The sequence below is a fragment of the Protopterus annectens genome, chromosome 1.part0, assembly GCF_019279795.1.
Source record: "Protopterus annectens isolate FY-2018-M chromosome 1.part0, PAN1.0, whole genome shotgun sequence".
Classification (NCBI taxonomy): domain Eukaryota; kingdom Metazoa; phylum Chordata; order Ceratodontiformes; family Protopteridae; genus Protopterus; species Protopterus annectens.
This window is the reverse complement of record NC_056725.1, coordinates 1,939,920,500-1,939,943,482: the sequence shown is the minus strand read 5'-3', so window position 1 is coordinate 1,939,943,482 and position 22,983 is coordinate 1,939,920,500. Positions and strand designations below refer to the sequence as shown.

Below are 22,983 nucleotides of genomic sequence, written 5' to 3'. Positions count from 1 at the left end.
CGTTAAGAGCCTTGCAGTAGTGAGTAAGGTATGATGAGCCCGTGGCAAACTTAGCTGTTTTATATTAACAGGACTGAAGTTTGGCTTTCAGTGTTACATGTAGGTTTGTAAAGGTGGAGGCACCGTAGACTAGAGAGGGGATCAGATAGGTGTTTGCTGGTGATCTTTTGGTGTTTGGGTCCATAAAATGTTTGCGTCTATAGAGTGTCCCTATTTTGAAGTGAGTTTTTTAATAGCATTATGAATGTGTTGGTCAAATGTGAGTTTGTTTTCTATAGTCATACCCAGTAGCTTAGCACTTGTTATGATTTCTATCTCAGTTTTGTTTTTGGAGTAAATTTTCAATTCAAATAAGAGTGTTTTGGGAGTGAAAAGTAGCAGTTTGTTTTTTGGGGGTTAAGCAGTAATTGTGGATTGTTTAGTCATTGTTCTATTGAGGTGAAAGCATTCTGATTTTTTTGCAACAAGTTTTGTATGTTGTTAGAGGAGGAAGTGATGGTGGAGTCATTGGCATATTGGATTAATGCACTGTGTTGGCAGGCAGTGTGTAGATTGTTGATAAAAATATTGAAGAGCAGGGGTCCAAGAATGGACCCTTGTGGGACACCAGTTTTATTTATTCTGGTAATGGGATAGGCAGCCTTGCCATTTTACAGATTGTTGTCTATTGGATAGGTAAGTTTTAAAGCATAGAATGGTGGGTACAGAACAACCTAATGATAATTGTTGAAGCAGTTTGTCATGTGAAACCATGTCAAAAGCCTTTAACAGATCGAGACAAACTACAGAGGTGCATAGGCCGGAGTCTCTAGCTTTGTTGACTATATCAGTAAAAGAAGTAAGATTGGTTGTCATATTGTGTGCTGGCCTAAAGCCATGTTGAGTTGGGTATAAGTAGATTGTTATGGATATGATGGTTTAGCAGTTGTATATGTATACATTTTTCTTGCAGCTTGGATAAGGGTAAAAGGATAAAGACAGGTCTGTAGTTTCTTAGTTCATTAGATTTACCACCTTTGTGCAAAGGGTTTATGATGGATTTCTTCCAAAGGTAAGGGACACGTGATTCCATTATTGATCGACTGATAAGTATGCTCACAATAATTTTTAGAGATTTTCTCCTTTCAGCTTTATCTCTGGATAAATCCTTTGAGTGTTTGTGTATTTGTTGTGTTTGTGCAGTAATATCATTAAACAGAATCTGTACATTCCTTCATTCCCTCCAGTACAGCTCTTTTGACAACCAAAGGGAGTGGCTTGAGCCTTAAAAAAATGAAGTTATCACCTTACAGTTCTAACAAACACTCATTGCCACAGATCAAATATTAATACAGTTGTGTTTACCATCATGTGTGCTTCAAGATAAAATATTCTGATACCTTGTATGTAGCATGAGTTTGGAATTATTAATGCAAATATGAACAAGCAATGGTTGATGCCTAGAAGCACAGTAAGAGGTAACTGCAGAAATGCCCAGAAGCATACTCGGCTGTAATGAGTTTGTGGATTGTCAATGGCTTATTATGGTGATGGAAGAAGCCAGAGAAACACTTCTACTTTTCCTTGGCAAGTGGGAACACACTTACCAATCTTCATGAGAGTTTTAAATGAAATAGAAGCAGAAGCCTATGTCAAGATATATGGAATTCACGTTGTTACCATCAGAACTCTACCCATCACTGCAGCTTTTGCCCTTGTTATTAGCTTGCAGGCTAGTTATCTTTATTCTCTTGCAGGGCGAGGTCCTACAGCCCTTACTTTGCTTTCCTCCAATTAATAGATCTAAGAAACTGCATGCATATTTCTGCTTTCTGTGTTTAAACAAGGCAGTGCTCTTGAAGGGTGTCGACAGCCTGTCAACAATATAATCATCAATGTGCCCCAAACTACAGTAGTTCAAGACACCCATTTAGCTGCTTTAGACAGTACCTCTTTTATTGCTGAGGACTTCCCAAATATGAAATATACCATATCTACTCTGCATTTAGCAGAAACCTGATATTTTTCACCCTACCAGAGGGCAGATCAAAACTTGTGGTACAATGTACACTTGCAGATATGAGTGAACAAATTCTTAAAAAAATATAAGCATGCCTGAAAGACAAAGAAGTGACACAGTAGACGTTTTTCTTGAGCTGCATAGAATATGCACAAATTGTTTGTTATTTACAAAATAGAAAGGGGGTACACATATCTACTGTGAGTATATCTACTGTGAGTATATGTTGAGATTGAGCATCTTAGGGAAATCTAGGACATTGAGCACAGCTGTCATCTGTTTAGTGAAGGCACTGATGTTCTTCATGTTTCACTGTTGCAGTCATTACATTTGGGTTATCTGCTTGCAGGTAGCCCTCAGTTGGCCTGATTAACAAAGTCTTGGGTCCTGCGTCGGTTGCTGTCCCTTCTTCCATGACGTCAAGTCGTCAGGGGTATAAAACATGCAGCCGACGCCATTACATCAGTCTTTCTTGCCGTGCGGTGCCCGAAGCAGAAGCAGTTCACAAGTGCCAGTCAGCCAACTCCTGAAATTTTCATTTTCAAGTTTCAGAACCGAAGTCTTCAACTAAAGCTAAGTACCCCGTTGGGGAAACTTTTTCTTGCTCTTTACCGATGTCAGTAAAAGTTAATAATTGCATTACTTGTGGAAAGCAAATGCCTCATAAAGATTTTCATTCGTACTATATTCCTTGCCTAGGCCTTGATCACGATGTACCTTGCTGTCGGTTTTGTGCTTTATTTAATCAGCGCACTATCCGTCGTCAGTATATTTTCGCCTCTAAATATGTCTGTTCTTGGTTTAATTATCCAGAAATGTCGTCGGTTAGGCATCCAACTACCGGGATTCCGAAAAAATGCAAAGATAAAGACAGAGGCAGGCTGCCGAGGTCCAAACCTGCTGACAACCCTTCTGCTAAGCCAGTCGCCAGATGTTCATCGTGTTTCACTGTTGCAGTCATGACTGTAGGGTTCTCCCCTGCTGGCAGGCAGCCCTCGGTCGGCCAGAATCCCAAAGTCTGGGTCCGGCGTTGGCTGTTCAGCCATGCTCCCTGACGTCAGAGCGCCAGGAGTACAAAGCTGCAGTCATGACTGTAGGGTTCTCCCCTGCTGGCAGGCAGCCCTCGGTCAGCCAGAATCCCAAAGTCTGGGTCCGGCGTTGGCTGTTCAGCCATGCTCCCTGATGTCAGAGCGCCAGGAGTACAAAGCTGACAGCAGACGCCATGTTCTCCAGTCTTTCTTGCCGTGCGGTGATAGCAGTTCGCAAGTGCCGGTCGGCTGACTCCTGACAATTTTTTCTAAACAAATTTCAGTCTGAAGACTTTCTTCTACTACTCAAAGCTAAGTACCCCGTTGGGGAAACTTTTTTCTTGCTCCAGTCCGATGTCAGAAAAAGTTAATAATTGTATTTCATGTGGGAAGCAAATACCTCATAAGGATTTTCATTCTTACTGTATTCCTTGCCTAGGCCCTGACCACGACGTAGCTAGTTGTCGGTTTTGTGCTAGATTCAATCAACGTGCTATTAAACGAAGGTACGATTTTGCATTTCATTACTTCGGTAGGCGTTTTAATTACAAAATGTCGTCGGATACGGTTCCGGCTACTGGAGTTCACAAACGACGCAAGGACAAAGACAGGCCTCCGAGGTCCAAATCAGACGATATCGCACAAGCAGAGCCAGCTTCAGGTTCGGCCGTCGTCAGTGAGGCGCTTTTGCAGCCCCTGTCGTCGGCCATTTCGGAACAGATAGCCGAAACGGACTCCCACGAGGAGCTATCTAGGCCTTTGAATGTTTCTTTTGCAGGACCTTCGGACAATGCTCCTTCGGATGGGTCCGGAGCCGCTGTGCAGGTACCGGCTTCCGAAGGGGTTTTCAGGCCTACTCAGCTTCTAATAAAGGCAAAGACTCCTTCCAAATCAAAGACTGCAGCCCAGGCCTCTTCTGATCTGGATCCCAAGTCTCAGAAACAGTTACTTAAGATGGCGGAGGACTTACTTACTATGATTAGGGGTTCACATCCCCCTCCAGATAAAAGGCCAAGGCAGGAAGTTTATTATGACTCCTCTGATCAGGCTTCTGTTTCTTCAGTTTCTTCTTCTGACCAGGAATATTCTTTCCCTCCTTATGAGGATTCTGATACTGAGGAATCCATTCCTTCAGCTTCTCCCCCTGAGGATTTCTCTTTTGGGGAAACTTTGCATGAAATGAGGGAACATTTCCACTGGGAAGGGCAGGAGTATTCAGAATCTAAGAAAAGACTAAGGGATTTTCTTCTTCTTCCCCAGCATAGACCCCTGGCTATTCCTCCTATTTTAGATATTGTGGATGATGCTTTTTCGGAGGCTAACTTAACTCCTGATTCTTTTCCTCCAGCTCCTGTTAAGCCAGACAGATACTATAGGGTTCCTGATTCCCACCAGTTTTTATACAAGAACCCTTCTGCTGACCCTGAAACCATTTCTCAGGCTCCTAAGGGCATAAAGGCTGCCTCTGCTAAAAAACCCATTCCCACTGAGAAGGATTCCAGATCTTTAGAAAGATGGGGCAAAAAAGTGTACACTTCTGCTACTTTATCTATTTAAACTGTCAGTTTCATATGCTGAAATACCAGCAATTTCTCCTGTCTGTTCTAAAACAGAAGCTAACTTCCATTTCCGCCTGTGCAGATGATAAGGAGTTACATGACTTAATGCATGCCACTGAACAAGTTGGGAAGCATGGTTTACACTGTGGATTTGATGCCTTAGAGGCTTCCTGTAGGGCTGCTGCCTCTGGCACAGTAATTAGAAGGCATGCTTGGTTAAAGGAACAAAATTTGCCAGATCAAGTAAAAGCTAAATTATTGGATGCTCCTGTTCAGCATAATGTTTTGTTTGGATCTAAAGCTGAAGAGGTGATTAAAAAGATGGAGGACAAGGCAAAATCCATGCAAACAGTTAAAGATTTCTTAAAAGTACAGCCACCCAGATTTAGTAGTAATTGGCCTACAAAAAATTGGTCCTTTCCCAATTCAGACAGGCCTCAGAGGGTAGATACAGACGCTCCCGAGGAAGGCCTCAAACGCAAGCCTCTTATAGACCAAGACAGTGGACTGCTTCCACCCCTAGGGGAGGAGAGGACAGGTCGCAAACTCATAGGAAACAGACTCAATAACTCCCTCTGTTGGGCTGCAGGAACTTCTTGCCTGGAAGCCCCTCTCGGAGGAAAACTTTCTCTTTTTCACCTAAATTGGACTCATATAACCCAAGACAAGTGGGTTCTGGATGTAATTTCAAGAGGTTACAAATTCCATTTTCATACCCTACCAAGGCCAAGCTGAGGGCCAGATCTTCCAAAACATCAATGATCAGAGGCCTTAAACCAGGTGGAAGCTCTCTTGGCTATGAAAGCCATAGAACTAGTTCCACTTTCAGAAATGGGACAAGGTTTTTACTCAAGGCTTTTTCTAGTCCCCAGGAAGCAAAATTCATGGAGACCCATTCTGGATCTGTCAGTCTTTGAACACTTTTCTAGAGATACCAAAATTCAAGATGCTTACTCTACAGCAGCTACTCCCAATGCTGACCAAAAATGCATGGATGGTGACTTTGGATTTAAAGGAGGCATATTTACACATTCCCATCAGGCAGAAACGCAGAAAATACCTCAGATTCAAGGCCGGATCGAGGCACTATCAATTCTCTGCGCTGTCCTTTGGATTGTCTACTGCGCCCAGGGTCTTTACCAAATGCCTGGCTCCAGTAGTAGCTTATTGCAGACTCAAGGGAATTCAAATTTACCCTTATCTGGACGACTGTCTTATTCAGGCAGACAGCAAGGATGTCTTACTTCAGCATCTAGAGTTTGTTCAGAATCTTCTCAAGTTCCTGGGATTCACTGTAAACATAAAAAAGTCAAATTTAACACCCTCACAACAGATAATTTTTCTGGGCACTTCTCTAAACACAACAACCCAGATGGCATTTCTGACATACGAAAAACAATTACAGCTGGCCTCAACTTTCAAAACCTTGGCAACTTTAACTCAGCTATCTGCAAGGAGATTCCTGCAGGCTTTGGGTTACATGGCCTCCTGCATCCTTCTCGTACCATATGCAAGACTACATATGAGGAAAATACAGTGGTACCTAAAAAGTGTATGGTCTCAGCATTGCCACAGTTTAGACATACTGATCTCCGTCCTGCCTTGTTTTCAAAAGGAATTCCTTTGGTGGTCCAAGGCATGTACTCTAAACAAAGAAAAACCCTTCTGTCTGCCTCCTGCCACTCAGATACTGACCACGGACACCTCAGATTATGCATGGGGAGCCCATTTTCAGGGCAATTGTCTGCAGGGTCTTTGGACAAAGGATCAGAAGCACCTGCATATCAATTTAAAGGAAATGTTAGCCGTACAGAAAGCTCTATTGGCCTTCAGGAATCTTCTACAACCAGGACAACTACTGATACGGACAGACAACACCACAGTTATGTGGTACATAAACAAGCAAGGGGGATCTCATTCCTATCCCCTTTGCAGACTAGCCATGGATGTTTGGAACACAGCTCTAGCTTGCAATCTGGATCTTCAAGCACAGTTTCTACCAGGGAAGCAAAACTTCCTGGAAGACAGTCTGAGCAGAAACCTTTCGGACCCACACAAATGGATGCTGGACACCGAAATACTCAAGATGATTACTGAAGTCTGGGGATGTCCTCACATAGACCTCTCTGCATCCCACCTCAATCATCAACTACAGATTTTTTGCACCAGGACTTTCCACGAACAAGCTTGGAAAGTGGATGCACTATCATTCAGTTGGAGAAACCTCTCGGGATATGCCTTTCCGCCTCTTCCTCTGCTTCCACGAGTATTATTAAAGATCAAACAGGACAAGCCCAAGATGATAATCTTGCTGGCCCCAAATTGGCCTCGACAGTTTTGGTACCCAGCACTCAAAAACCTTTGTCTGGAACCCCCTTGGGTTTTACCACAGACTTCGAACCTTCTGTCCCAACACCAGGGTCAGGTTCTACACTCCCATGTCAAAACTCTCAGCCTGGCGGCCTGGTTAATCCAGGGTCTTTGAATCATTCTCTCCTACCCAAGCAGGTTATGGATGTCATTTTAGAAGCCAGACATCCTAGCCCTAGAAAATCTTATGCAGGAAAATGGAAAAGATTTTGTTCCTGGATGCAGGCTCAGGATTCTGATCCTCTTATTCCTAACATTCCTCAGATTTTACTTTACCTGACAGACCTCTTACATAAGGGTCTCTCTTTCTCTTCCATAAAGATTCATGCCTCTGCTATTTCTGCTCATTATAATACAGACCCTCCAATCTTTTCCCACCAGCTCATGAGACAGTTTCTCAGAGGAGCTAAGAACTTAAGGCCCCCTAGATCTCCTCCCATTCCTGCTTGGGATCTCAACTATGTTTTGGAAAAGCTCACCTTACCTCCTTTTGAGCCTGCTGCCACATCTGACATCAAGTTTTTATCTTGGAAGACAGACATCCTGTTAGCCCTGACCTCTGCCAGGAGAGTTTCAGAGTTGCAAGCTCTTATGGCTGTAGAACCTTATATTATTTTTCATCAAGACAGGGTGTCTTTAAGGACTAATCCTACTTTCATGCCTAAGGTGGTTTCCAAAGTGGCTTTAAATCAAACTATTCACTTGCCAACTTTTTTCCCCACTCCTCAAAATAAAGGGGAAAGGATCTTCCATTCCTTGGACATACACAGACAACTACATTTTTACCTGGATAGAACCAAGGACATCAGGAAATCAGAGCAATTGTTTGTTTCTTATGCTTCAAGTTCCCAAGGTAAAGCCATTTCAAAACAGACCATTTCTAAATGGATTGCTCATGGAATCAGATTTTGCTATTCTCACCATGGAAAGCAAATCCCAGGGAGTATAGGGACTCACTCTACCAGAGCTGCTGCCACTTCAGCTGCCTTCCTCAGGGGAGTTCCTACCAAAGACATTTTGGAAGCTGCAACTTGGAGTTCAGTGCATACTTTTTCCAAGCACTACAATCTACCTCTCTACTCTAAGTCTAGGGCAGGCTTTGCTCCTGCAGTCTTGCAGGGTCTTATAGCCGCCCCCTCTACTTTATGACCACCTCCCTTTCATTCTGGTTGGGGATTCTACCCTACAGTCATGACTGCAACAGTGAAACATGATGAACATAGTACAGTTGTGTACTCTTACCATAAATGTAGATGTTCGAGTGTCTTCACTGTTGCAGTCTGGGTTTCCCTCCCTCCTGTCCCCTCTTATTTTTTCTTTTGTGTGGTTCCTTTTTTTTCACCCTTCTTCTGAGGTGTATTTGCAAAGGGTATGGGACCTTACTCATTTTGGAACTTCTGACATCTGGGGCAAGAAAAACTGGAGAACATGGCGTCGGCTGTCAGCTTTGTACTCCTGGCGCTCTGATGTCAGGGGGCATGGCTGAACAGCCAACGCCGGACCCAGACTTTGGGATTCTGGCCGACCGAGGGCTGCCTGCCGGCAGGGGAGAACCCTGCAGTCATGACTGCAACAGTGAAGACACTCGAACATCTACATTTATGGTAAGTGTACTTTCTCCGGTACTCAGTGAGGTGCTTTCGCAGCTCCTGATACCCACTACTTCTGATTCTCAGGCCTCTACTGAGACCCATTCTGAGTCCGGTATGCCGCAAGATGCTTCAGCTATGGAACCCGCAGATGTCTCTACCTTGGATGGGTCCAGAGCCGTTGTGCAAGCACCGGCTTTTGAGGGTGTATTCAGGCCTACGGACTTGCATATTAGACCGACACCTCCTTCCTTACTTTACTAAATCTCGATCCATGCCTAAAAAAAACAATGCCCAGGCCACATGCTCAGGCGTCTATGCCTAAAAAACAAATGATAAGAATGGCTGAAGATCTAATAACTCTAATCAGGGGTAAAGTGAAACAAGTAGACAGAACAGTCCAAGCAGTCGCAATAAATGTGCTGAACATAAGTGTATTTTAATCCACAAACGTTTTCGTTACTGTTCAACAATAACTTCATCAGAAAACCAGTTTGCAAAATATGCCAAACTTTTAAATAATAAATGGCGCCAAAATAGAACCTAAAATGTCACAGTAGCATCATACTGAATTAAAATATCTTCACATTTGACAGTTAAAGTGCTACAACAATATTTTTAGTTGTATTCTGTAAAATGTTTTTTAAATTAATTAGAAACTTTTTTTAAAAAAGTAATAAAAGTTTTTACTTATTAAAACAGTCAAACACAATATTTATTTAATGTTAGTCATAAAATTTTGTAGTGTGATTAGATAATTTAATGTAAATAAAAATAAAAATAAAAATTTTTCTTTGTAACTTCTTATCACGATGTTAAGAGACAGATCGTATGAAATACCATCGGTACTAGTGGGCCCAGTAGTTAGTTAGGAAAATTATAATGTTCCTTCTCATGTTACATGTCCCTCTATTATATAAGTCTCAAAATATTATTAATTTATCTTCGATTAAAAATAACATCTTTTTACATAATTGAAAAATCTACCTCTGTGCGCTTCTCAATTTCAGCACGCAAGTTATATTACAGTTTTCATTAAGACCAGGTGCAGAAAACGCATCTAAGGTTAGTTGCCACTCCAACTCTCGAACCTCGAGTTTTAAAGAAAAGGGACCGCCTCTGATGTCAAAAGGAATATGGTCAATGGCTAAAAAATGAAAACTGTGCCCTGGATAGGTTCCTATATGTTTAGCCAGAGCATTATCGTCTTTGTTCTTCCTTATGGTATAAGTATGCTCATAAAGTCTTTCCCGTAGTTTGCGGTCAGTCTTTCCTACATAGAAAGCTGGGCAACAGTCACAAGTCGCTAAATACACTATAGACTTAGACTCACAGTTAAATCTGTAGTTAATGTAATATTTCTTATCTCTAATGACAAAAGAGTTTGCAGGTTTTATGTAATTACACTGTTTGCATGTACCACAAGGAAATGTTCCCTTTAGTTTCAATAAAGTAGGAGAATCATTTTTCCTTTCGAGTAATGTCTTAAGGTTACTCCCTTTTTTATATACAAATTTAGGAAAAGACCCTAGTTTTTCCTCCAGTTTAAAATTACCTTTAATAAGTTGCCAGTTCCTGTTCAAAATAGATTTAATTTGCTCAGAATCTATGTTAAACGTAGTAATAAAGCTGGTATTATATTGTTTACCTGGATTAATGAAAACTGTTGTGATCTAGAATTACCGAATGATGGCTACCTGCCTCAATATAAGTATCAGTTCCTTGTAAGAGAGTTTCTTCACTGTTACAAAGTAAAGGAAAGTATGTTCTATTTTTCCTTTTACGTTCAACTTCTTGGTACAAGTCATCAATCAGTGATGTTGTGTAGTTCCGATTAATAAACATTTCCTTTAATAAGTGACACTCAGTGTAGAATGTTGTATCTGAAGAACACATTCTCGCAGCTCTAATAAATTGGCCTTTAACTATGGGACGTTTCTGTATAAATGGGTGTGCGCTATTGTAGTGCAAAAATGAATTACAGTATGTGGGTTTCCTAAATATTGTCGACCCATATGAACTGTTACATGTATCCTTACTTAGTTTTACATCAAGGTAATCAATTTGCTCAGTGTTGAAGTGGTATGTAAATTTAAAAAATTGTGTAGTAGAATTAAAGTATTCAATCATAGAGATAGCCTCCTCTTCGTTTCCACTATATAGAATGAAAATGTCGTCAAGAAATCTGGTAATCGACAGTTAATAATATTATAAAAGCACACTTACTTTGAACCAAATATGCATAATAAGACTGACACATTAAAATAAATAAAAAAGGCATGCCATAATATTTCAAATATTGATAAAAAGACATTCCATCTTCCAAACATGGTATAAAATATATATCAAGATCGCTCAGCCGGTCCTATGTCCAAATCACACCTGATGTTATACCCCCCATGCATCATCTTTGTATGTATAGTATGTTATCTATCAGCTGTGTCCTTAAGCTGAGGAGTTTGGAAAGATATTATTAACTGTCGATTGCATTATTTAAGTGCTATGTAAGGAACAGTATTAGTTTTACAGCTGTATATTTTATATCACATACAACTTTTTATATTGTGTGTTTATGGGAGAGGAACATTTTAGTTAGATTGAAGCTACTTGTGCCTGTTCCTTTAAGGTAATTGGAGGGTGTGTTTTGTAATAGTCTTTGCTTGCAATGGCTTTAAATGTAGCAGCACGTAAGTGTGAGTTGTTATTTTTCAAAGTCTGAAGAAGTTGGTGCAGGGTGCCGACGAAAAGCAGTATCGTGGTGCTTAATAAAACTGAAGTCGTTCGTTTATTGGCATCTTGTTTGCTTATCCCTTTGGAATTTAAAAAGACCTGCTTCAGTGAGTTTGGCTATCTGGCTGAGTTTATCTTTGATGAGTTTCACCTCTCTGACTGTGCTTATTGGAGGTGTTTAGTTCTGCTGCTTGGAATTAGGAACTGTGTTGGCTTAGTAGCAGCTTGTTGTTTTTGCCTTTGACTTCCAGAACAAGCATACGTGTGTTTGGGAGGCATTTAGTCCTATCATACCTTGCCTACGCCTAAAGTTCTTTTGGTGGGCAGAGGCCTGCCACCAAAACAAGGGACTACCTTTCACACTACCCCCTGCCGCCCAAACCCTATCAGCAGACGCTTCAAACTATGCATGGGGGGCTCACCTGGCAGGGAAGTGCAATCAGGGCAAATGGAACCCAAGTCAAATGCACCTGCATATGAATCAAAAAGAAATGTTAGCTGTACAGAATGCTCTGACAGCCTTCAAGGACCACATTCTTCCAGGACAATTAATGGTAAAGATGGACAACACCACTGTTATGTGGTACATAAATAAGCAGGGGGTGTACACATTCTTACCCCCTCTGCAGACTATCCATGGCATTGTGGAACACAGCTTTGAGCTACCAAGTGCACCTACAAGCTCAATTCCTGCCAGGAAAATTAAATACACTGGCAGACAGACTAAGCAGAAACCTCATGGACCCACACAAGTGGAAACTGGAACCAAGGATTTTCAACATGTTGACAAGCAAATGAGGAGCCCAGATATAGACCTGTTTGCCACTCCCCAGAACTACCAATTGGACAAATTTTGCACAAGGACTCCCCACAAACAAGCCTGGAAAGTGGATGTTCTGTCCTTCACCTGGAAAACCCTATCAGTCTATACCTTCCCCCCTCTGCCTCTGCTCTCCAAAGTACTACTAAAAATCAGGACAAACCAAGGATGATTTTGATTGCTCCAGACTGGCCGTGACAACATTGGTACCCCCTCCTCCGCAGTGTGTCATGGTTATCTCCATGGCACCTGCCTCAGACTCCTTTCCTGCTGTCTCAGTAGGAGAACCAGATTCTGCACCCTCAGCTTCTAACACTGAACCTTGCAGCCTGGCTAATTACTTAATCTCTCCTTTACCATCCATCAGCAAACCTGTAATGGATATCATTTTAGAGGCAAGGAGGCCTAGTACTTGAAAATCTTATGCTGAAAAATGGAAAAGATTCTGTGCCTGGAACCAATCTCAAGAGATGAGCACAGCAGCGCCCAATTTACCTCAGATTTTACAATACTTAACTGAGATGCTTCACAAGAGCCTGCCTTTTTCCTTCCATTAAAATCCATGCCTCAGCCATTTCAGCTCATTATAACACAGAACCTCCCCTCTTCTCTCATCCACTGCTCAAGCAGTTCCTCAGAGAGGCCAAAAATTTAGAACAGCCAGGAGAGCTCCAACCCCAGCCTGGGACCTTAACTTTGTCTTGGAGAAACTCACTCTACCTCATTTTGAGCCAACTGCTACTGCAGACTTAAATTTGCTCTGTTGGAAAACAGCTTTCCTTTTAGCAGTCACTTCAACTAGAAGGGTATCTGAATTGCAGGCCCTTATGGCAGTGGAGCCTTTCATCATCTTTCATGCGGACAAGGTGTCCGTCAAAACTAATCCATCCTTCATGCCCAAGGTGGTATCCAGTGTGGCTCTTAATCAGTCCATTCATTTGCCAACCTTCTTTCCCAATCCACAGAATAAAGGGGAACAGATACTGCATTCATTAGATATGTACAGACAACTTAGATTCTACTTGGACATGACTACACCTGAAAGGAAATCTGAACAACTGCTGGTGGCATTTGCTGCAGGGGCAGAGGGGAAGGCTATTTCAAAGCAAACCATTTCTAAATGGATAAGCCATTGCATTCATTTCTGCTATAAGCACCATGGAAAACCTATCCCCCAGGGGATCAGACCTCACTCCACCAGGGCTGCATCTACCTCTACAGCCTTTTTCAGAGGCATCCCTACCAGGGACATCCTAGAAGCTGCTACCTGGAGTTCTATACATACTTTCACCAAGCATTATCATTTGCCAGTTTTCTCTAAATCCAGAGCTGGCTTTGCCACTGCAGTCTTGCAGGGCCTTATAGCTGGCCCTAATGCTATCGAAATTCCTCCTCCCAACCATAGCTTTGGGATTCTACCCAAATGTAATGACTGCAACAGTGAAACACGAAGAACATAGTACAGTTGTGTACACTTACCATAAATGTAGATGTTCGAGTGCATTCACTGTTGAAGTCCTGGTTACCCTCCCTCCAGCCCCCTAACTTCTTTTGGGTATACCTCTACTTTCCTTTACTATGCTTAAAAGCCTTTTTGGTGTATTTGCTTTTTTGTTGGAGGTATATCTTTGTACTTTTATATTTAATTGCTTCCCATTAGGGGGGCACCTGACATCTGGGGCAAGAAAAACTGATGAAATGGCATCGGCTGCATGTTTTGTACCCCTGACGACCTGACGTCATGGAAGAAGGGACAGCAATCGACGCAGGACCCAAGACTTTGTTAATCAGGCTGACTGAGGACTACCTGCAAGCAGATAACCCAAATGTAATGACTGCAACAGTGAATACACTTGAACATCTACATTTATGGTAAGTGTACACAACTGTACTGTCTTCATCTTTCATTGAGATATTTTCCTGCTAAGCTAACAGTAATATCTAAGATAGGAGACCCAATGCAAGTTTGATTTCCTGTGACAGAACCTCATGTACTTGCTGGACCTCATGTGAAGGCTTATCTGCTCTCCAGACTGCAGTATTGCAATTTTTTCCTAAAATAAACTTATGGAAAACCTGAGTTAAAGGAGTCCTTCTCTGAACATCTTAATGTATCCATTATGATATATACCCATTCTTGAATGTCTGTATGCATTCTCGTGTGTTTGTGTGTGTCTGTGTGTCTGTCTGTCTGTGTCGATCTGTGTGTGTGTGACCAACTGTGAATTTACAAGTCCCAGTGGGTTTTAACATATATCAGCCATTGTGCAAGATCACAGCCATGTCAGCCATTTTGTCACTCTTTTTAGGGCTCTTTTCCCAGCAGTTGTGCAGCCACAGAGTCAGTATATATAAATATGGGAGATGGGGGACATACCTCTTGTTATAATTTAGGCATAATGTTATATTTTTTGCCCTCAAATGTTGTTACAACTCCTGGATATACCTATTTCCTGTATTTAATTTGACCTTTTTAAGGGTATGTACGTAAAACAGAGATTCCTTATCAATCACATCTTGTATCCAAAGACGTTGCATTCTGAAAAATAAGAAAATTCTGCTCTGTCTGACCTTCTGTTATGAAGGCTAGTGCTATGATTTTTAATGCTCAGCTATTGAGAGGTATTATGGAGGCTTAGATGTAGATGAACTTATCCCCTCATAAAAAATATGTTTAAACTTTCTTCCTCCCGCAGATTTGGTGGCTGTAGTGTTAAGAGTTTGATTCATCAATATTGGCGTTCCTTCATAGCCGCCTCCCCTCAAAGTTTCAAAGTTTCAGTTCTACTTCAGCGATTTCAACCTTCCAAGTGGTCTTATGATGGTATACCAAATCAAAGGAATTTATTAAGGCAAGATAACACATCCAGTGCTACTGATCCCTTATCTAACTTTGTTACCCAGTCATAATCTGAGTTCAGCTGAAAGATTTTCTCTGTGTTAAAACCATGGTGGTTTGACTCTTGAAGCCTGCTATCTTGTCGAAGTGTTTCAGTTTTCTCCTGTGTATCTCCTCATTACCTTTCCAGCCACTGCCTTTATATTAACAGATCCACATTTTCACTGACCGGACCCCCCCCCCCCAAAAAAAAAAAAAAAAAGAAAAAAAAGTGCTACAGCCATAATCCTTTTACTGTCATCCAATATAGCCCATGTTGGCCAAAGATTAATAAAAACCTTTGTGAGTTAACCAGTACAGCTGGCATAGGAAGAGAAACTCGCAAGCCGACTCAAGTGGTCGGCTGTATTATTTTCTGCTTGCAGTGATGCTCAGTGCCCTATTCTAATGCCATTAAATAACATTTAGCAAAGAAATTTGCTGAGTGTAATGCATTCTTCAAAATCAGTACCTGGTGGTATTGTTGATGCCCCGTATATAGGCAGTCCTGTTATGCAAGTCATTCTTTCTAATGAGGCTCCTGCTTTTTGTTTGTATGCTTCCTCTCAAATATGATGTAATAAAATGCTTGGAAGTCTTTGTTACCAACAGGACTGAATTCAAAAGTCATGTCCAGATGAGAGTACTAATATGAGGGTGCGTACATGTAAAGCTTTCAGTGAGGTTTTTTTAAAGTAAGCTCTTGGTTATTCGCCCCTCCCAGGAGATTTTTTAAAGTAGGCTCTTGATAGTTCTCCCCTCCCAAGACTTCACTGTTCATTTTGGCCTTTGTATATTTATATATTAATAGAATTTAGTTTAGGAGACGTGCTATATGTAAAGACTCTTTATGGTTTTATCGGATGGTTGCTTGGTTGGTTAAATGAACTGGAGATTCTGATGGTAAGTGCAACCTTAAACTAGATATTGGCGAGTTCTATGTAAGCCAGTTCAACAAAGGTGATAGCTCTTGTGATCTGGATGTAGATACTTAAACATTTATTCTAAATCTTGAACAGTAGAAGTAACTTCTCATTAGTTGGACACCCTTTGCGATGCTACTGAAAGATCTGTGGATATGCTGAGGATCTTTTAGCAGCAGTACAAAAGGACATAACTGTTCTAAGGTTTAAACTTCACCTGACTGTGCTTTAGATTCTTTTATGGAAAAATTAATGGCCAGTATGTCTGCAAGCTTTACCTACAAGCTGATACGCTGTGTAAGTTACTGTGTTACAGCACATTTCCTCATGCCTTTTAAATATAATATGGACAGAAAAGCTTGAACTGTGTATCATCAAATGCCATAAATATACCTTTCAGTCTCCAGATGTTAAAAATCGTAACAGGGCCTTTAAAGTCATAGCAGATTATTAGAAAGAGGAGTGCATACTTATTTTTCACAATAGAAGGCCTTTATATACTAAATCCTATATAGTTAGGGGTAGTGAAGCCTTGTGTAGGCTTAGTTTATGTATTTAATAAAGTATGTTTAAATAAACAGGTTTGACTTTATGAAAAACAGGAAAAAGGCTAAATCTGTGGACCAAAATCATAGCACTGTGCCTAAATCATAACATTTGAGAGGCAAGTTCTTAAACCATTTAGTTGTGGATATGCTCATGTGTTTGTGGATATATGCTAATAGGTAATCATTGGATATTTAAGGCTAACATGAATTTCCTTTTCAGAGTCTACAGTCAAAAACATGTTTTATATATAAAGTACACAGTTAAAAATGAGACTGATTCTAAAGATCATGGCTTTCTGAATAAAAACATAAGTATATTGAACTGCTATCATGTTACCTAAATAGACTTTTTTTCTGGCCGGAGTACAAGTTTGTGTGTTATGCTCTCTTTTTCTCTCTCTCTCTCACACTTTCTTTTAAGCAAAGCGTAACTGTAATAATGATGGTGTGTTTAATCTTGATGGACGAGAGGTACTATTAAATGATTATCTGTAGTTTATGCCAACAATGCAGCTCCATCTGAGGTAGTTTTGAAACATAACCTAGTGGTTACTGTGCTTTGACAGAAACTTGTCTTGGGCTAAATGCAGAAATTAGCAACTTCGAATCTAGTATTTCAGTTGTTATGTAAACTGTGCTGGTGTTGCATATTTATTTTCTAAAGCATTTGTTTGTACACCGAATCATGTAATATTCGTTTTATTTTAGATTGCAGAACCAGAGGACAGTTCAATGCACTTTCAGGTCATTTCCGTGGTAAGCGTTCACTTGAATATAGCTTCAAAGAGGAGCAGCCATCTGAGAACATCATTAAAAATAAATTGTCAGGGTAAGTTTTTTATGGTCTCACTTGTCTGTTTCATTTTTTTATTTTCATAAGGAGATAAAGTCCTGCATGTTTTGGCTGCCTCGCATAGAAATCTGTCTGGCTTTCAACCTTTTTATAACTAACATACTTCTGTTTTCCTCATATGGTTGCATATATGACATAGTTTTCAAGCTAGAATATCTGGAATACACATTATTTCTGTATAATGTGTATAATGTTTCCATGGCTGTGCATGGGACTTGTGTGGAAGATTTTTTTTTAATCCTTTATCATAACCTCCATCTTGTACTAATTAAAGTGAAGTTGAAGAGTCGTAGTTTTCTTTCCATTTGTCTGTACACCCAGCTGTGATTTTGGAATAGAGAGTATTTTTGTGACAGTTTTTACCACTTTTTACACTGGTTAAGATATATTAAATAGTATTTCTTTGTTATATGTATATAGCCAGCTCAGTGGCTCAGAGAGGAATAACTCTGACTGGAATCTAGCTGATCCAGGTTCGATTACTAGACTTTGCAGTGAAGGATCTAGACAGGAATGATGCCACTTGACCTAACATGGGAAAGTGAGGTGGTTACTTTCACAGAGGTTGGAAACATGGCATGCAGATTCTCATTGGGAACATAAACTTGGCTCTGCCATGCTGATGATGGTAACTTCTTCATTACATGCTTGGAAATAACTTGCTGACTGGAGGGGAGACATTGTAGGTCCCTGTGATGGTGCAGACACACATCAACTGCCAGAGATATGATTAAGACTTATTGCCAAAATATCTCACTTTACTAGTTTACTTCAGAGGATGATTAGTTCTGATTGCTTGGGGACAAATAGGGTCCCTCCTTAATGAGGATACCCATATTGGGGGGGGGGGGTCAGTAGGATGAAGGTGGTACAAGTTAGTGTGCCTGTTTTATAGCTCCATGCATAGCACAGAAGCAAGTGGGCAACATGCTTCATGATTGCTGCACACCTGTAATGTGGGTGAATTCTGACTCCTGTTTGGCCTTGGCTCCCTCACTTGAAAATTGTAGTTGCTTTTCAAGATGTGGCACCCTATAGTGGCTTCTTTGACAGGTCTTTAGTGGTTATAGATTCATCCCAAAGTATAGACCACACATCTGTAGACTATTTTTAAATTATTTTAAAAAATAATCTTTGGAGAACCCTATGCTGAATTTCTTATTCAAAAGAGAATGTTGTTGTTGTTGTTGTTGTGTCTTTTGGCTTTTCCCAGTTAGGGGTCACCACAGCGGAACTCCGGTCTGCTAATGATTGGCAGTAGATTAGATTAGATTAGTAGATTTTTACGTGCCGAGTTGCCTATGCTTTCGGTCCCGAGCCTCCCTCTCGGTGCTTCGGCTGCGGGATTGCCGTCTGCTATCATGGCTCCGGAGACCGGACACTCCCAGGATTCTGGGGGTCCGGCTTTCAGAGCTATGAGGAGTGCCTTGGCCAAGTCTTCGGCCATCTCTCCGGTTTTACCGGCACCTTCCCTGGGCGTGGAGACTGGGTCTTTGGCAGTTCCCCTGTCCGTAGGCAGCGGAGCCCCTGGGCCTGAGGTTACCCCCATTGGGGTTCCCTCCTCCTGAGGGTTCTTCGAGTTGTCTTCGGAGGAACCCCAAGGAAGAGATCGTGCAAGAGGAAGCACGTGGACTCCCCGAGTCTATTACATCGACACTGATCTTGATGATGCGGAGGGGTCCCCGAAGTCGTCCTCGGATGATGTCTCATTTGCAGACATCTTAGAGATCCTCAAACAACGAGGCGGCTGGATATCCAAACCCCCCTCTGCTGATGAGTCAGTGCTCCTCAAGGCCTTTGGGGCTCAGCCCTCCGCCTCTTGGGTGTCTCCGCCCTTCGACGAGCTCCTGGATTTAGTTTGTCGAAGGGCGTGGGAACATCCAGATACCGTGGAACCAGTCCCTTCTCGTCCTAATAAATTTTTATCTGCTCCACCCGAGAAGGAGTTCCTCACTAAAGGCGCCAAACACTTGGTGAACACCCTGGGGGCTGTGGTGAGACCAAAGGGCAGTGCACAAAATTGGAAATGACTGACTCCCAGGCTGAAGCGCAGATACCTCCTGGACGCCTGATGAATCGGTATGTGATAATAGGCGTCCTTGAGGTCTATGGAGCACATCCAAACCTCCTTCTCCAACAATGGGAGAATGGATTGTAACGTGACCATTCGGAATTTGGATTTCGTGACGGATTGGTTCAGTCTGCTGAGATCCAATATTGGTCTCAGGTCCCCTGTCTTTTTTGGCACTAAAAAGAACCTGGAGTAATTTCCGGATCCGATCTGGTCTGTGGGGACCGGTTGGATGACTCCTTTTTCTAGCAGCTTTAAAGCTTCTGCGGCTGCAATTTCCCTTTGACTGGGTGGTGGGTCCGGGATTTTTTTGGACGGTGGGGGAGAGCATGTGAATGGGATGGTGTAACCTCCGGCAATGATCCGAAGCACCCATCTGTCCTGAGTGATTGACTCCCAGGCTTTCAGGTGCTTGGCAAAACGGCACCCGACTGGCTCCGGAGCAGCACAGCCGGGCAATCCCTCATGATGTGTGGGAGGCTGAAGAGCCACGAAAGGACTCGCGGTCTCCAGAATTGCGGGGCCCTCTGCCGCCTCTGGGACGGCGTCTCCCAGAAAAATTTCCCCGTCCTCTGCCTCTGGAAGGGGAATCTTCCTGCTGTTGAGGAAAAAACTTACGTGATTTACGGAACCACATCTTCCCCCGTCCTTTAGGCTTGGGATAAGGCCGAAGGGAGTGGAATAACGGGCACCTACGGCAGATAAAGTTTTTCCCTCTTGCTCACAGCGGGTAAGGGTGTCTTTAACCTTAGGTCCAAACAAAGAGGACCCATCAAAGGGAGCGTCGTGAAGGAAGACTTGAAGGCCTCCGAACTGACACAGCGGAGCCAGGCTTGTCTCCGTGAGCCACGCCTGTGCCTGCCGCTCTACCCGCCTTCGGCTGCATAGGAAATGAGCCTCATGGATGAGTTAGAAATTGACGTAAGGATAGCCAACTGAGAGCTAACCGACTGGGCTAGCTGCTCAGGTAGGTTACCGAGAGGAATCTGACAGCTCCTTGACCAGATCCCTCTGAAGCCTGGTAAAATGTGCCAAATAATTCAGAGACCTTAAAGTAAAGGCCGCTGAAGTCAGGGTGCGCTTCCCGTACCTGTCCATGCTCCTAGACTCCTTATTAGGAGGATGGACGGACGTTGAAGCCTCTGCCACGTCCTGTTGTGTAGCAGATGCCACCACCATGGCATCTACAGCCACGCCTTTAGTGAGGAACTCCTTCTCTGGTGGGGCAGACAAAAATTTATTAGGACGAGAAGGGACTGGTTCCACGGTATCTGGATGTTCCCGCCTTCGACAAACTAAATCCAGGAGCTCGTCGAAGGGCGGAGACACCCAAGAGGCGGAGGGCTGAGCCCCAAAGGCCTTGAGGAGCACTGACTCATCAGCAGAGGGGGGTTTGGATATCCAGCCGCCTCGTTGTTTGCTGAGAATCGAACAGGACAACGTCTTACTGTGAGGTGACAACGCTACCGCAGCACCACCACCGCAGTTTTATGTACTTAATTTAAAGTCGCTGAAGTCAGAGGAGTTTTATACAAAAATTTTTTAACAACACCATACGTAATAGCTTGTTGTTTTGATGCTTCCAAATGTCTGGTTTGATCTGTCATTGGAATTGCTCAGTTTATTAGTACTCTTTGTCCTTGTTGTTTGTTGATCATCATCCCTCTACCAGCTAATTGGTCCATTTGTTTCCCATAACTGAGGCAAAGATTGACTGGGAGGGACCATCATTCAGAAAGTCACAAATAGTTGACTCACAGAGCAGAAGGGGGGCACGCAATGAGCTTGACCATACTGGGTGTCACTCACTTCCACAAAGGTTCTTACTGGCAAGCAGCCCCCTACCCCCCAAACATAGGAAGTGGTTCACTGGTCTCAGCCAGAGAAATCACACTTCTCATTGCATACCTGTCAACCAACGAGGAACAGGTCTCAACAGAATCAGGGACAAATCGAGAAATAATCAGGTACAATCAAGGACACTTTTAAAATATTAGTACTTTCAGCTTGAGACATTGACAGAATAAGAGAATCTGAATTAACATACATTTTCTGAAGTAAAACAAGTCTATAACTCTATTTATGGTCAATATTTATTAAGTGTAATTCACCACCTTTTCCCCAAAAGTCACCAGTTTTAGGAGGGATTAAGAGGGACAGAGCTAAAATCTGAGTCAAAACCAGGGGTGCCCAGGGACATTTGAGAAATATGTCTCTATGTTTTCTCTGAGTGCTACAACCCTTCCTTTCCCCCACTCCCACCCCCACTCCACAGAGGGGGAATCTGGGCATGCTCCTTCATCCCTCACCTTTCCTGTGTGGCTTGTCTAATGTCATGTCTGTTACTCAAATCCCAATCACTTAGATAGCAGTAAGAGCTCCAACCCTCTACACCATGGATCAAAGCTGAAATGATTCAGTTTTAACATTTGGTAAGAGGATTAGCACATATTAGCATGGAGGGCAGTGGGGATTTGCCCCTATGCATCAATTTACGAATGCATGCCAAGCCTAACCTAACCCTATTCCTATTCCTGCCCCAACCCCAACCTTCACCCTACAACTTACCTTAAAATAATTTCTGTTACATTACTAGTAAAAAAAGCCTTTAACACATACCACATACAACAGCCACATGCACAGCACTAAATCTACCTCCTAGCTAGCCCTTTATCTATCCCTAATGTACAGACACTTGCACACACACTCTCTGATATCTACATTTTTGGAATATCCAAATGTTTCAGTATTAAACTCCCAAACCTATACGTTTTCTACCCACACACAGCCAATCTTCCTTCTTTCAACATCTGCAACATTCATTGATGTAAATAGTTGACATAATTCTCCAGCCACTCACTCTGTTAATAAAGTACAGATTAGACAGCATGAATGTGATTGACACATGTGTGTGTGTGTGTGTGTGTGTGTGTGTGTGTGTGTGTGTGTGTGTGTGTGTGTGTGTGTGTGTTTATATCTGTCTATTTATATACGTGTACATGTATGGGTCTACTTCTAAATTTCAAAGTTTCAAAACATCAACTTTCTTATGGTTGAGACGAGACCATATGTATGTAGTACTACATGTATATATACTGTGTGTGTGTGTGTGTGTGTGTGTGTGTGTGTGTGTGTGTGTGTGTGTGTGTATATATTATATGTATATTTTTCCCCTAATGCATATCGATGAGAATGAGTGTAAGACCATTACATTTGAGAGAAAACTGAATGGCAGAGAGAGTGGAATTTTCCCTATTCTCCAGTATTGTGCAGTCTCAAGAGTTATTATAGTTAAGTTAGTAGGGTTGTGGAGGACACAGTCCCCCATATGGGGTATGCAGGGGGAGGCCTTTTCCATTGCAGTCTGTTTTCATTCGGTCAGTTTTCAATGTACTTCAGAGAGCATGCTTTTCAGCAGTGTGTCATGAACCCAAACACACACACACACACACAAACACACATGTAAAGATGTATATGTGTGTGTGTATATATATATATATATATGTGTGTGTGTATATATATATATATATATATATATGTATATATATATATATATATATATATATATATATATATATATATATATAATATATATATAGTGTGTGTGATGTGTGT

The 22,983-nt window shown here is 42.0% G+C and overlaps 1 protein-coding gene across 2 annotated transcripts in view; it reads left to right on the top strand.

Annotated features, from left to right (window-relative positions):
• PXDN (peroxidasin) overlaps positions 1-22,983 on the top strand; it is a 2,220,827-nt gene that overhangs the window by 2,006,363 nt on the left and 191,481 nt on the right. For both annotated transcript variants that reach the window (XM_044070259.1, XM_044070249.1), the window contains one exon: positions 17,153-17,273. In XM_044070259.1, coding sequence (XP_043926194.1) covers positions 17,153-17,273 — 121 coding nt within the window. The remainder of the gene's footprint in view (positions 1-17,152; positions 17,274-22,983) is intronic.